This window comes from Sus scrofa, chromosome X, assembly GCF_000003025.6.
Source record: "Sus scrofa isolate TJ Tabasco breed Duroc chromosome X, Sscrofa11.1, whole genome shotgun sequence".
Classification (NCBI taxonomy): Eukaryota; Metazoa; Chordata; class Mammalia; order Artiodactyla; family Suidae; genus Sus; species Sus scrofa.
The window spans coordinates 121,258,337-121,273,568 of record NC_010461.5 but is presented as its reverse complement, the minus strand read 5'-3'; the positions used below and the strand labels follow the sequence as shown (position 1 = coordinate 121,273,568).

General features: G+C 48.0%; 2 protein-coding genes across 12 annotated transcripts in view; one reads left to right on the top strand and one right to left on the bottom strand.

Moving 5' to 3' along the window:
* Positions 1–15,232, top strand: part of LOC110257797 — a 268,589-nt gene that overhangs the window by 226,451 nt on the left and 26,906 nt on the right. The gene's annotated exons all lie outside the window — the stretch shown is intronic.
* Positions 9,995–15,232, bottom strand: part of AFF2 (AF4/FMR2 family member 2) — a 486,016-nt gene continuing 480,778 nt past the window's right edge. For all 11 annotated transcript variants that reach the window (XM_013984014.2, XM_013984028.2, XM_013984035.2 and 8 more), the window contains one exon: positions 9,995–14,462. In XM_013984014.2, coding sequence (XP_013839468.1) covers positions 14,341–14,462 — 122 coding nt within the window. In that variant the 3' untranslated portion in view covers positions 9,995–14,340. The remainder of the gene's footprint in view (positions 14,463–15,232) is intronic.

The window sequence follows — 15,232 nt, the reverse complement described above, 5'->3', positions numbered from 1 at the left end:
TTCTGCTTGGAGAAACTAAGGCGGAGAGAAAAGGACAATGTTGATGGCAAAGCCGTGGTTCCAGAAGCTCTAGGTCCACTGCTCCAGGGATCATGGGGAGGGGGAAGAGTCTGCTAGATAGGAGGTGACATCTTCCAGAGCTGAAGAGGCTCCGGGTGGGCGGAAGTCTAAGTTGGCCCCCAAGACCCCCACCTGCGCTGTACATGCACTGCATAAGCTCCTGTGACTATGAGCCCAAATCAAGAGCCAGAATTTCTGGGGGTGGGCTCCAGGATTTAGGAAGCTATCCAGCTCAGCCAAGGTTGAGGTGCCCTGTGTTAGAGGAAGGGAGATGAGCTGGGCCCTAAGTCCAGAGCCAGAGCAGAGGGTGGGGGCTGGGGAGACAACCTAGGAGAAGGTGGCCCTGGGGGGATCTGGGCCACCCCTTGGGGGAGCTGGCTCTTTCCCAGTGAGGTCTCTGCTTCAGGATGTGTTCGGTGGCTAGCCAAGACTTGGCCAGTTTAGGGAGTGTCCAGGGGTGCTGGGGGCTGTCAGGAGGGGGCCCCACATGGAGCCTGCCACCACGCCCTGTCACGTGGTCCTTCAGAGCTCTTTTTGCCACCTGGGTGTAGTGAGTTGAGGGCAGGTGTGGGGGGTGGGGGTACTGAATGAGGAAAAAGACGTGGCCACGAGGTGGCAGTAGCACGCAGCGGTCTTCATTTGGGTGATACCTGGGCAGGTTTGCATATGGGGATGGGGTTGTCCCTCACAGAATGAGACCTTCCGGAGGCCCTCCACCCAGAAGAGGAGAGCAAGGGAATTCCCAGAGAGGGTCAGAGCATGAGGGATAGGCGTCTAGGGGATGTGCTCAGGTTGGCTTGTGGTCCTTGCAGCCCCAGGGTTCACCTTATCTATGGCGAGCAGATGTCGAGCAAAGTCTCTGGGTTATGTAAAGCAAGCAGGCTCCAGATAGCTAAAATCTGCTTATTTGGGCTCTATTTGAAACAAACGAATGTGTAAAATTGTTGAGCTTTTTGCCAGCAGGCTTTTGAGCCGAACCAACTTACTGCGAAGAAGTAAACAGCACAGGGGCCAATGCGCAGAGGCCATCAGTTACCTCATTGAACACCTGGAGATTCTCAGGAAGCTTGGCCCCTCTGCTTAGTCTGGAGTTTTCTGTCCTGTGAATGCTTTAGCCCAACCAAAGTTTGCGAGGAAGTGGGGGGGGGGTGGTCTTTCTAAAAGAACCTCTGTGAGGGAAGCTCCCTTCCAGCTCCCTGGATTCTGCTGTGTCCCCAGAGTGGGGAATTCTGGGAGAATCTCAGCTCCGCCATCGTCCTCTGCCCAGGTCCAGCCCTCCTCCTGGGTTAGCCTCGCATCTCTGGGCCGCCATGGGGCCCGTCTTATTTGAGAATTGAGAAGATGTGCAAGTGAATTGTGGTTTGAACTACCTGGGAAATTCCTGGAGAGTGGCAAGAGTGGGAGAGGAGAGCCCTTCCCCAGAGAAGAGTACCCTGAGCTTTGATGTCTGTGGGATGTTTTCTCTAGAGCACGAGAAGTACCCCTTAAGGAGGTGGGTAGGATGAAGGGCGGGGAGTCACACGGGGCCAGAAAGACAGGGCTTGAAGGGCATTTCCTGCCCCCTCTACCTGCCTCCTGAACTCGCAGCCTGTGGGGCTGCCTGGCCCTGTGGACCTCCAGCTCATGATCCACACGTGACTTATCGCAGTTGCCAAGGGCCGGGAGGATGGACCTGGATTTCAAATGACCAGATCTGAACTTCTGGGCAAAATCTCCCTTAACCCATTACATTGACCCTGCTTCTCTCACAGCTGAAGGTTTTAGATTTGATTTCCTTTACTAAATAAGGAGGAAAGGGGACAAGAGCACCCACCAAGCCCCAAAGGTGTTTCCTGGAGAAACTCACAGAGCCTAACATCTTCTTTGTCCAACGCATGAGGCTCAGCGCGCTCCCAGCCACCACCCCCGCCCACGTGGTACATTCTGCCACCGCCCACCCACGTGTTGCCCGGCCCCTGCTGGCAAGGCAACCTTGCCGTTGCCTCACGAACACCCTCAGAGGGTGAAGACTGTTGGCCTTGATAGTGGCAGCATGTTGGGGGAGATACTTTGGGGCAACACGCTCCTCCGAGTTGCCAAGAGGGGATGCAGGGTAAGAAACCCTTGTCTTTATGGTACCGCGCTCATTTCTGGGAGGCGGGGCAAAGGCTCATATTATCAGCTCCATTTTGCAGAGGAAGGAAGTGGGGCTTGGAAGGGTTAAGTGTTTCCTTTCAGCCAGGCAGCAAGAGCCTGCTCTCAAATCCCGCTTCAACCCCAAAGGCGCTTGCTCCTCGGGAGTGTTCTGCTTCCCTTCTGCACAGGCATCCATGGGTCGGAGACAAAGGGTTAAGCCACAGCAGGCGTGTCTTCAAAGTGGACTGACTGAAAGCTCAGCCGGTCCACGGCCTGACCATGACCGCAGCCAGAGCGTCTGGCTGGCCTATAAGGTGCTACTCTCTCTTCTATGTGCTACTTCCAGGCACGAGGGGTCCCAGCTCACCAACTCCCTCCTGAGTTGCTGACTCCAGCCAGGTACGGATCTCAGTTCTTTACTTTGGCTTCTAGAATGAAATGCTCTAGCAGCAATAGTCTTCTTCTCCTCCTCTCTTCCTCCTCGTCCTTCTTTTTTTGCTCTTTAGGGCTGCACCTGCGGCATACGGAAGTTCCCAGGCCAGGGGTTGAATCCGAGCTGCAGCTGCTGGCCTACGTCACAGCCACAGCCACACAGGATCCAAGCCGCATCTGCAACCTACACCAGAGCTCTCGGCAACGCCAGATCTTTAACCCACTGAGCAAGGCCAGGGATCGACCCCATGTTCTCATGGACATTAGTCGGGTTTGTTACCCCTGAGCCCCGATGGGAACTCCCGGGGTGTGTATATCTTGCAATAGATGTTTGTGGTTAAGGTTAAGGGCTTTGGGGCCACACTGTCCAAAACCTGGCTGTGTGACCTTAAGTAGATTGCTTAGTCTCTCTGTGCCTCTCTTTTGTCATCTATGGAATAGGAGTGTAACTGTTCCTATCTCATAGGGGCATGAGTACGAAAGGAAGTGGTAGAACAGTGCCTGGCACACAGTAAGTGCTGACTTAGCTGATCACCCAGCATAATCTCAGGGCTCCAATGCTGAAAAACGTCGTCCTTCATTTTCCCTCCCAGCTCTTCTCTGCACGCACACAGAATGTCTACCTAGATATAATTCTAATCTGTGACATCTGTTTTTTTGGAAGAGGTGGAAAACAACTTGGTTGCTTGAGAACAAATTTATACTCTGTTTAGCTCTATTTACTCAGATTAAATCTTTCTTCATTATCTCCTAAGGAAAAGTGTGCGTTTTTACCGATATTGCAGGCTCCAGATTTTGGAAGGGATGTGGAATTCTGGGTGACAGTGTTCTAAGCTTCAATTGCAGCCACATTTTGCTACAGCAGTGTTGACACGTGGACTTTGATTATGTAGCATCGAAATATCCGGGCCTGCCAAGTGCAGCTCACTTGTCCACAGGAAATTCAGCTAAGCCAATTGTGTGTGTCTGTTTTTTTAGGGCTGCACCTGCCGCATATGGCGGGTCCCAGGCTAGGGGTCCAATTGGAGCTGCAGCTGCCGGCCCACGTCACAGCCACAGCCACGCAGAATCCCATCCACGCCTGCGACCTACACCACAGGTCGTGGCAACACTGGATCCTTAACCCACTGAGCAAAGCCAGGGATCCAACCCGCATCCTCATGGATCCTAGTCAGGTTCCTTACCCGCTGAGCCATGAAGGGAATTTCTCAGCTGAGCCCATTGTTAATGTTGTGCTCACTGCGATTTTTCACTTTGCATGCCCAGGGAATAGACTCCATATAAAGGAAATTTCTGGATACCTGCAACCTCTTTTGCACTGCCTGGAAAATGTTGAACATTTTGAAGGAACTGCCTCTAAAATACATGGCAAACTCTTCTGCCTTAGTAAAAAGGATATACTTAAGATAACGTACCTTTTTTTCCTAATGACTGGAAATCATTATTGTGACCTAAAATTATTGCTCAGGCCTCCCTCCCAGGCCAGTGGCTGCATGTCCCAGCAGTAAATTGTGGTAGCCTGCTGTGGGTTTAAGTTTTTAGTCTACTTTTATAATTTCCTCTGTCTCTTCTCTCAGCTGCCATTCCAATTATGACTTTATACTTTGCGAGCCTTTTTGTGCTGGGTAGTAAGCATCCAGGTAGCTAAGCACTGGACAATTTTCTCTTAAATGGGCTTTGAATGATGGTCCCAGGGTCTCGAAGGAAACAAATTGCTCTGTGAGAGGTACTTTCCTCATGGGCTTCAGTTTTAAAGCTGTTGCAGTAAGAGGGGGCGGTGCGCGTGCATGATAATGCAAAAGGGGCAACACGGTCCTGGTGGCTGGAAAGCGTGAACAAAACTTTGTCTGCCATATCCATAAATAGAGGATGTTGCGGCCACCAAGCCATGTCCTGACGGCCCCCGCACCGCCCGCCCCCCCACCCCGCCCGTGAGCCCTGAGGGACTTCAGGATGGAAAGAGAACCCTTCAGTCACCCCCGCAGAGCACCCTGAGGAGACTCAAGATGGGAAGACACAGGATGCTGGCCCCGGGGAGCTGAGGTGCACCTCGAAGGAAGGATTTCAGTCCGCCCCGGACTCTCGCACCTTCCCATATATAGAAAAGCACTAAATTCATTAACTTGTAATGTCTAGGTGTCTTTAATGAACAGTAATCCTTTGGGAGTTCCCATTGTGACTCATTGGGTTAAGAACCCGATCAGCATCCATGAAGACTCGGGTTCGAGCTCTGGCCTCGATTAGTGGGTTAAGGATCGGCTGTGGTGTTGGTCACAGCTGTGGCTTGGATCCCCTGTGGCTGTGGCTGTGGCATAGGCCTCAGCCGCAGCTCTGGTTTGACCCCTAGCCTGGGAAACTCCACGTGTCACAGGTGTGGCCATAAAAAGACAAAAACAAAACAAAACAAAACCAAAACCAAAACAAACCGCAGGAATCTTTTGATGTTCCTGGTCTTTGCTGCAAAAACTCCTCTATCGCCTGGCTACCCCCTGCCTTCTTGGGAGCCATCTGAGGCTCCTGTCCCCCAGGTTCGTAGTCCTAAGACTGTCGCCGAATAAAACATAACTCTCAACTTATAGGTTGTGCATTTTTTTCAGTCGACGAAAGTCTGCAAAGCAGAATAATCTACATGTCTAAAATGAGATTTTCATAAAAATTTTATTTTGCATTTTTAAATAATTCAATGCATTGGCAGTATAGTTAATGCCTCTATGAGAGAAACCGACACACCAGCTCAGCCAATATCATTTTTACAGAGACATCGTGTTGGAAAACAACGAAACTACATTAAAACGTTTGTACACAGAGTTACTGTACTGAGAACAAAGCACCAACAAAACACTTGTGCGCCACACATTTGAAATGCAAAGCAGCACAGGCAGATACAGTTTTATTCACGTAAAGCACATGAAACCAGTTTTCGGGAACCAGATACCATTTCATTCATCGCTTGATGTTAGAACAGTTTCCTTGGTCTCTTCAGAACATCAGCACTTACTGAAATTCTGACGAGGCGAGCATGCTGGTTACGAACAGTGACAGCTGGTGAATCTGCAGTGAGTGTGCATATTGGGAATCTGCACCCAAGAAAAAGTGGCTCGAAAGCCTCATTGGATTATGGTCAAACAAAGGGGGCACAATTTATGAATGACCGTCATGTTTTCATGGCCCCCCGGGGTGTCCCCAGTGTGGAAAAGGGTCTTCCACTGGGGGCAGGACCTCTGGAGCCCCAGGCCAGGCTGTGTCTGGGGGGGGGTCTGTTCATCTCTCAGCACAGGGGAGCCCGGGCCAGGACACTGGCCCAGGGATTTGAGCTGCAGCTCGGAGGCAAGTTCACGCCAACCCTGAGGGCTCCCCCCAGCTCAAATGCTACTGCCTCCATCTGCCCTCCCCGTGTCCCAGCCTATGGCTTTCTCTTGGAAGCTCCATGGAATCCCTGTAGTGGAACCAAAATGTTATGATAATAGCTTCCAAGGGGAGAGGCCTTTTCATTTCAAATCACTGCCTTCCTGAAGCAATGGAGCCATGGCCTCCTGGAACCCTAAAAGAGTGTTTTGAGAGAAAGAAAAGCTAAAACCCCATGAAGGACAGCAAGCCAGATGTGTCACACGTACACACACACACACACACACACACACACACACACACACACAGATGACACGTTCTATCTGGGCAGCTATGGCTTGCCGCAATGGTCCAGTGACATGGTGTTGGTGAGCATGCCCCCCCATAAAGCATATGATGACAATTAAATTCCCATTTGTATCCTGGTTACTCAATAAATATTTCCATGACACTTAAATATACAAAGTTTCTGTTGAAAATATGCATGAAAATGTCATTTTTTCGCAAGAACAAGAGAAAGGTTTATAGAGTCACATCTTCATTTACATCCTGTTGGGATTCGCTGTCTGGTTCTTATATACAGGCTAATGGGAATGTTAGGAAATAAGTTCAAATGAGCGCACAAGACATGAATGTGTCTCTTTAGCTACAAAGCAAACACACGCGCTGTAGACCAGGCAGAAGGCACCCCTGGCACATATCAGGGGTATTTTTTAAAGTCTCAGTCAAGTGACTTACTGCAAAAACACGTGGAGTCATGTGTTAAACTGCATCAGGTGTCAGACAATGTTGGGGAAGTGCCCTTCGCAGACACTCTCTCGGTCCTTCCTACCATTCGTCGGTGGGGGCTGTGGAAGGACCCAGTAAACAGGGAGTGTCCCTCCTTGAAAACCCATCCATGTTGGCTTACATTTAGATTTCATTTCTGGCCTGATCCAATGCAGATTTACCAAAGACTCCAGACTTCAATATTTTAACAAGGGAGGGAGGAAGGGAGAGGGAGAGAGAGACAGACAGACAGAAGAAATACACATTGCAATCAAACCAAAGATTTCTTCAGTCAATAATCACAAACCCCTTCAAAATAAAAAATAAAAAAAAAGAAGAAAAGGAGAAGAAAAAAAAAAGAAAAGAAAACAGATGAACCTAAAAAAAACCACCTTGACTGAAGTGTGCTGGGAGATTTCTTGACCAGAAATTTGTTCTTCGGATTTATCATGGTTACAGCAACGTCTGAAGCTGTTTGCCATCGCCAGGCCTCCAACTGCAGTTCATTGAAAAATCCTGATGGAAACTCTCATCTGCCTGCAACCACTGCACTTGCTCCAAAATCACATCATAAAGGTCAAAACACTGCTCCACAAAGTTCTACAACTGGACAAATGGAATCAACAGACTAGTATGTATACTGCCATGAGATAATGCAGTTGTTATAATATCATGGTTTCATAATACAGCATGCCTCTCCAGGTGGCATGTTTTAAATCCGAACATCTATTTGTATTAATCGGTTATGTCTTAAAAGCATGAATAAGTACAATTCAGAAGCTCACATTTAATTCAACTACTCATTTGTTTTGAGACAGAAAGAGCCGGAGCAGGAGAGCGAAAGCCAGAGCCAGATAGAAAGAGGGAGGGAGGGAGAGAGAGAGAGACAAACAGACAGACAGACAGACGAGGAACCACCACAGCCACAGCCACAGCCACCACGACCACCACCACAAAACAGAACAGAAACCAGTGTCTTCTTGGAGGAGCCTAAGGATGTGGCCATCCACTGACCACGTGCGACAAGGGGCCGAAGCTTAGGGGTCATTCGAAGCATTCATTTTAGCCAAGGACAACACTGCATCATATCATCTTTAGACACACTCTTCAGAGGAAAATAGGAATAAAAACCGCCATTTGCGGAACTGAATAAATATGAGGGATTTCATCTCAGACATTTGGCTTTCTAAAACACCCAGGATCATCTAGGAAGAAAACGACTTGACAAATTGTCTGGAGACAGAATCAATCTCATCTGTAATATTTGTGGGTGAATATGATTGATTAGCGAGGATGGCTTTGAAATAGGAAATCACCAGATGCTGATGAAGAGACGTCTAGCTCTCTGTCACCATGCAAATGGGCCCATGGCCTCGGGGGAGGTCAAGTCCCCATGTGCGCGTGTGATGGCAATTAAGCCAGACCCAGATGTGGCCATTCTCCGGTCAGGACAAATGTTGCACGAGTGCCACCAGCGGCTGGAAGCCCCCTCCCCAGTCCTGTTATTGTGCTGGCCACAGAAAGAACCGCGGAGGCCAAAGAGAGGGAGGCCGGAAAGAAAGAGTAAGACACGGCTGTCCTCCAGGGCTAAGGCTGGGCCGTGGACACGGGCTCAGACAGAACATGGAAATGTTTAAAGAAAAACAGGATTTGAGGGCAAGTTCTTCAACCTTTTTCCCAGATACAAACCTCTTGTTAACTGTGGAAAATGCGCGGGACCAGGAGAAATGGTCCTTTGAGGCTTTTTGTTCTACTCTGAGGATGATCTATGATGAGGAGGTCTAATAAGAAAGGGGTGTGTGTGTGTGTGTGTGTGTTTTAAGGAAAACCTCATTCTCTTAGAAAAATACACTGAACTTGTTAGTGACCTTGATTTTCCTTATATTGGGTAGAAAAGGGTATTGTTTTGGCTCGGATGGTCCTTTCTGAATATTAATCGTGTAATTGATCCAGGAGACATTCTGGTTTGAATTCAAGGCAAAGATATTAGGTAGATTCCTTTAACTAAAAACACATGCAATCGAACTTCGATCCCTATTAGCAGCAAAAGTGAAAATCTTCTGAACAACAATGGGGAGATGGGAGAATTTCTGAATGTCCACATTATGAGAAAACAACACAACGCATTTTGGCTTGCGCCACTCTCCGTCGAGGCCCTAAGACTCCCTAACTGGACCAAGGCTGTCCTTAGGAAGAGCATTCATCCAAGTTACAAGTTTGAAATACTACTTGGAAGTTTAATAATAATAAATAGCAATACTCACCTATCCTTATTTTAAGCCAACTCTGAGGGTTTTCCAAGCACTTAGCTCGCTTCCATTTTACTTGGCCATGTGGTTTGACCCACCCACTTCCACTGATGCATCTGTGCTTTGGGATCAAGAAGGTTCCAGTCCTAACAGCTTTGCTCCAGGGCCTCATCATAAACTAGTTACATTCCTAGAGGATCAACTCATATTTGAAAGTGATGTCATAGTTTGTCATTGGTGTGTGTGTGTGTGTGTGCGTCCACATGAAACTAACTGTGAAATCTGAGCCCCCTTGGACTGGCCCCACTCACTGCTGTGCTGGAGCTGGCTTGCCCGGTCTCCCAACTTTGCGAGCATCTCTTCCCAACTCTGTGTTCAGTGATATCACAGTAGCTTGCCATCTGCCTCGGTGGGAGCAATTACACCACAGAAATCCCTAAATGCTACAAATCAAGTGTTTTTTGTTGTCAGACAGCTTGTTAAACATTTTACCAATATACCACAGGTAGCATGCCGGGCAGACCAAAGGAGAAGCTAGCTTTTGATCTGGGCAGCATGGCACCAGCTCAGCCTCTTGGCGGGTTTCCCCAATTCTGCTTCCTGCCCAGGGACTCCACTCCCCCTGACATCAAAAGTGCTGCAGGACCAGAGAAGGGCATGGGCGCTGCGCTCTGTTCCTCCTATTCAGTAGCTGCAAGAGTGATGCAGGCCAAACCCAAATAGGTAAAGCATTTGCAATTCTGATTAAGCTCCGGATATGGCAGCTGGCTTCCTGCTGCAGAGGCTGGAACACCACGATTCCCGCGGGAGGAACAAGCTAGCCCCAGCTGAAAGCATCCACGGGTGGGCACATTCTTCAGGCGGCTTCCCAGCTGGTCTGCAGGCTGCTGCTCACCAGCAAGTGCTGCCGGAGCCCTGGGTGCGCCCCCTGCAGCACCCCGTCGGGGGCCTGGGGACTCCCCTTCCCGCCTCAAAGTCTGGTACAAATCAAAGAGCCAACAAAATCGAGGTCACTGGCAAAAGAGTTTGAAATTTTCAATGACTTTTATTAAACACCATTAGTCTACACTGCACAGTTAATGAAACAGCAAAGCTCCAATCTCTTAGAAGAACGATGATGGGTCATGGATCGGATGTAAGCCTGAGGAAGGAGTCATTACCATCTCAGGTCAGAAGCCAAAACGGGCCTGGAAGGGCCTCCCTCCCCTCCACCCCCCCACCCGCCCTCTGCCCTCCCCACAATGCAATTTTCCTTAAGTCCATGGATGACAGAGGGAAACATGATGCTCTTGGGAAAGAGGGCTTCGAGATCTGTGAGGAGGAGAATGGAAAGGGAAGTCGTACTCTTTCTTTCCCCGAAAATATCCGATGGTAGGATTCATGTCTGAGACCAGCCTATCCGATTAGCCTCCTGCCAGGGTAAATGCTGAGGATCAAAACACAGATGCCATTTCTGTTGCTGGAGTTTGCTAACACCGAAGAGAAAATGAATCAGAGTTTCATTCTGAGAGTAAGGCTGTGCGAGTGGCAATGAGAAAGAACAACAGCAACAACAACAACAACAACAACAACAACAAGAACGACGACGAGAATTCAGTCCGCCAGTTGTGTAACAGAGCAGAGACAACTGGCTCAATATTTTTCCCCCACAGAACTGACTGGGGGGCGGGGGCACTGAATCCACCCATCCATTCAATATGGTGTAGCTACATCGTCTCGCCACACATCTTCTCAATGGGGAGAGTGATGCTTCTCTAAGCAAGCAGTTCACGGCCGGACTGAGTAGTCCTACCCAGTGATCCAGCGTGTTTCTCCCACCTGCCAACTCACGCAGGTGAATTTTTTCAGGTCTATTGAGAAGTATATGAGGGCTTTGCCCCCACCGCTAAATCGATCCTGTCTTCAGAAATGCTTCCCAACCTCAATTTCCCACTTCGGCCTCTGGGATGCGAATTTGAATCCAACACAATCCAAGTTCGAAAGCTTTGGGAAAGACACCAAGAGAACCAGTCCCTTTCCCATGAAGACCCAATCCAACGCATCTAGCAAGAGTTTGGCCAAATGCCAATCCATCCATTTGGAAACACAACACAACGCATGTTGGCCAACAGCTTCCCGTTTAGCAACTTGGTTCTTGACTGAAGGTTTGAATCTTGTTTTATGTCATTACATGGGAAAAAAGGCATCCCAACCACAAGTCTTTGCAGAGTTAGCAGCAGCTAATCTGCTTCTCCAATTATGCCATCCAAATATAAAACTACTAGTATTTTCCCAATGAGATTATTAAGTAATTAACAGTCTACAGGCTGGCTAACAACATGCTCACGGCTAAATTCTACCCCGAGGACCACACTAGTATACCCTTTTCAAATTAATCCTACCTACCAAACTCAGACAATAATATGACAAAACCACTAAAAAATCCAAAGTTAATTAAAATACAAAGCCAAGCCAACATCATAACACAAACTTGTCAAATCCTCTGTGGTTGGAGCTTGGGTGACAAGCGAAGGCATAGTGGTGGCCCTACTCGGGTCACGAGGCAGGAGGAGCTGCCCCTTACTCTGCCCATGACCCTAACTCCACGTGCTTATTGAGATGCGTCTCACCAAGCCTCCGTCAAGGTCTCGAGGCAGGATCTCTCGCTGCCATCCACCTGTCTTGTATCCCTCCCACAAACCGGTACACTGACGAGATTCACTCGACCAAAAAAACCTCCATCCTTCAAAGAGCATCACACCTACGACACACATCACCATTTACAGTGTGATGGAGAGAGAGTGCCCAGAAAACAGCCACAATCCTTACTCACGCGACTGAAAGACGTCTCATCTCCAGGGATGGGAAGGCAATTCCTCCTCCATGTTTAACTGGTTCCTAAGCTGCTTTACAAATGGGTCGGCTAAATAAGCAGGTGGTGATCCTGAGCTCGACTGTCAGGTTTGACCGTGGTGCTGCTGCGCTGGCACACGCTTCACGCTCAGCCACCAGAGGTGACACATCAGGCAGCAAGCAGGATTCTCTGCTGCCTCCCTGTTGTAGGTGATGTAGATATAATGACTCTCGGAAACTAGAGCTACAAGGCTTTCACTCCTGGGGCAATAGGCGTGTTTCCCTGGGAAACTGCCCCTAGCACACGAATGTCTAGTTTCCGGAGCTGGGATTTCAGGAAGAATCTACTCCTAAATCCAGGATGGTCTAGGATTGTGGTCTAGGTTGAACTTACAAGTCAAGCCAGTGGGATTGATTACATAGTAAGAGTCAGGCACGCTACCTGGTAAGCTGTGCAAAACAAACAGAGAACTTGGGAGTCACTGCAAAAGCCATCAGGTTCATTTGTATAGGTGACACCCACCTTGGGTGTTTGGAGTCTTTCATAGGATTGTTTTCCTCACTTGAGAGGCTCAGAAAAGATTCTCTCAGGTTGCGTTTTGTCTCGGTGTGTGTCTGCATGTGTGAGGGTTGGTGCTGAGACTGCGAACGCCCAGCTCAACCACACCAGGAGCGTGAAAAGCCCTGGGTTCAGCGGCTGGGACGCTCCCCGCCGCCATCTTCACCACGTGGCCTCAGCCACGGGCGCGCAACTTCCACAGCCTTGTTATGCAACAAAGGGCCTTAAACTCAAAGACGACCGGAGCTGAGCTCAAGTCTGGCTCTTTGCAACTGGGGATATAGCTAACCTTGACAATGCGAGTGCAGAGCAATCCCTTGCTGTTCCTTTCATCACAGACTTGCACGACTTGTTTTAAAAATCAAACAAGTTTGCATCTTTCATGTGCATGTATCTATTATTGATCTGGTCATAACTCAGTGGAGAGAATCCAATAACTCAGCAGATTAAAGGCTATGTGGAATTAAGATACCGGCAGGTAATTATAAGGAACTAACGTATGGACAGTTTTTACCACATGTGGGGGATTCTTCTAGTGAGCTGGAACACCGAAGATGATATTTACATGGTGATGTTTAGGGATGTCGAATGAATGCAGAGGATCAGAGGGGTGGAGATAGTCGCACCTGACGTAGAAATATCTCCAAATCAGGTGACCTGGTCCCCATCTTCAGGGCTCTTTCAAAGCCACCCTAGGGTGAAAGGTTACCCCAAGACTCATTTTGTGTTAAAAGGCTAGCTGCTACTTAGCGAACTTGGAAATTTCTTTGGGATGTTCATGGAAGCAATTCATGCTAATACAGACTTGAATAAAATTGGTGATTGTATTTCAGTCAAAAGCTAATGAGCCAAAAAAGAAAAGAAAAGAAAAGAAAAGAAAGAGAAAAGGAAAAGAAAGGCAAAAGAAAAAAGAAAGAAGCAAAAAAGAAACCTTGTAAAATAGAAAATGTGGATAACTGGGGAAGTCCAGATTTTAAAGCCACTAGGAAAGCAAACTGTATATTATTACTTGTAGTCAGTGACAACCACTTTTGTTCCCAGAGATTTGAGCAAAAGACAATAAAGAAGGTCCTCCCAGGTGTGGATTCTTGGGACCACTGCCAAACCCCTCCTGTCTCTCATCTCTACAACTGGAGTGTGGCCTTTTGGCTCATGGGGCGTGAGCCAACGGAACTGCCCTCAAAAGGAGAGCTTGACAGAAGAGAATCCCAGTGCGGACTGACACTTCACATCATGGGGTTCCAAAATATTTATGCCAGCTGATGCCTTGAGGTTGTCAAAATAACTGCTGCCACTCCTTCTCATCACTGACGTTTTTTGAATAGGGAATCGGGAAAGGTAGGCGAACTCAAAAGTCCCCTGGCATCGCTGTGCTCGTTAATTTTCTGAATACTCTTGATTTTCTGATGTTGCTACAGCAGCTAACCAGTGGGCTTTGGCAATGAAGATTCTCATCTGAAAACCGAGTCTGCGCACCACAAATGTTTAACAAAGGATTCTGAAACACATTCTGGTTTGGGGAATGGCTACCGCTGCATATTTGCATCTTTGCAGGTCCTCTCTCTGTGTTCACATAGGTACATCTGTATGACATAGGACATGTATATCTATATAGATGACATTTCATTTCACTTGTCAGGAACCTGTTATCCCAATTGCTTTCCATTCTTTGTTTGGGGTAGTGTGGACCTAAAACAATACTGTGGGGACTGGATCATTCCATCAAGCACAGACGGATGGTGGGGCCTGAGAAATGCATATAAAATACTGAAAAAGGACTAAATGGTAAACGATACACTGCTCTCAAGGTGTAGTGTCCACTTACAAGGACTTCCATTTTTCACAGATATCAAAAGAAGCGTAAAAACAAACTGAATCAGAGAGAACTTTCCCAGATGAGTGGAGTTCCACCAGTGACCATCGGTGCCCTGGGAGAAGTAGAGGGATGCGGCGGTGATGCTGGAGATGGGAGGGCACCCACTACAACAAGTGGGCATCGATGCGCAGCCAGCACAGTCCCTGGCGAACGTAGCGGACGAGATTGGTCATGCTGCTGTGCTGGGTCAGAGGCCCCATCAGCGTGTCCAGGTCGCCGAAGAATTCTGAAAATCAGAGCAGACCTCGGTCAAGCCTTTAACTGATAACGTGGCCATGGGCAGCAGATGGCTTAAGCTGCCTCCAGGCAACACCACAACCCCACGGGCACTGGCAACATCATTCATTCATTCGACAAAGATGTACAGAGTACCTACTACGTGGCCAAAACCCCCTATGTATATTAAGGACTGTTACTTTAAACTTTAGTTAGCTCGCCAACTTCCACAGTGTGAATGATGTCTGCCGGTGTGCTTGTGATTGATTAAAACACACATTCATTTAAATGTTACTTCATAGTAAGTTTTTTTCCAATCACAATCTACTTTCTCAGACAGCAGATTCTAAAAGTACATCACAATCCACAGCACACACATATGCATATATTACAAATAAAAATCAATTTGTATATATTTATATACACATAGCATTTATATATTGAAAATATCCACATAGAATTATGTATCTAAAATAAAATGTATTTAAATATATTTTGTATAATATATTGAATTTATATTCTTCTTTTTTTTTTTTTTTTTTTTGTCTTTTTAGAGCCGCACCTGAGACATATGGAGGTTCCCAGGCTAGGGGGGGAATCAGAGCTGTGGCTCCCCGCCACAGCCACAGCCACAGCCACAGCAGTGCCAGATCCAAGCCGTGTCTGCGACCTACACCACAGCTCATGGCAACACCGGATCCTTAACCCACTGTGTGAGGCCAGGGATTGAACCCACATCCTCATGGATGTTAGCTGGGTTCGTTAGCCGCTGAGCCACGA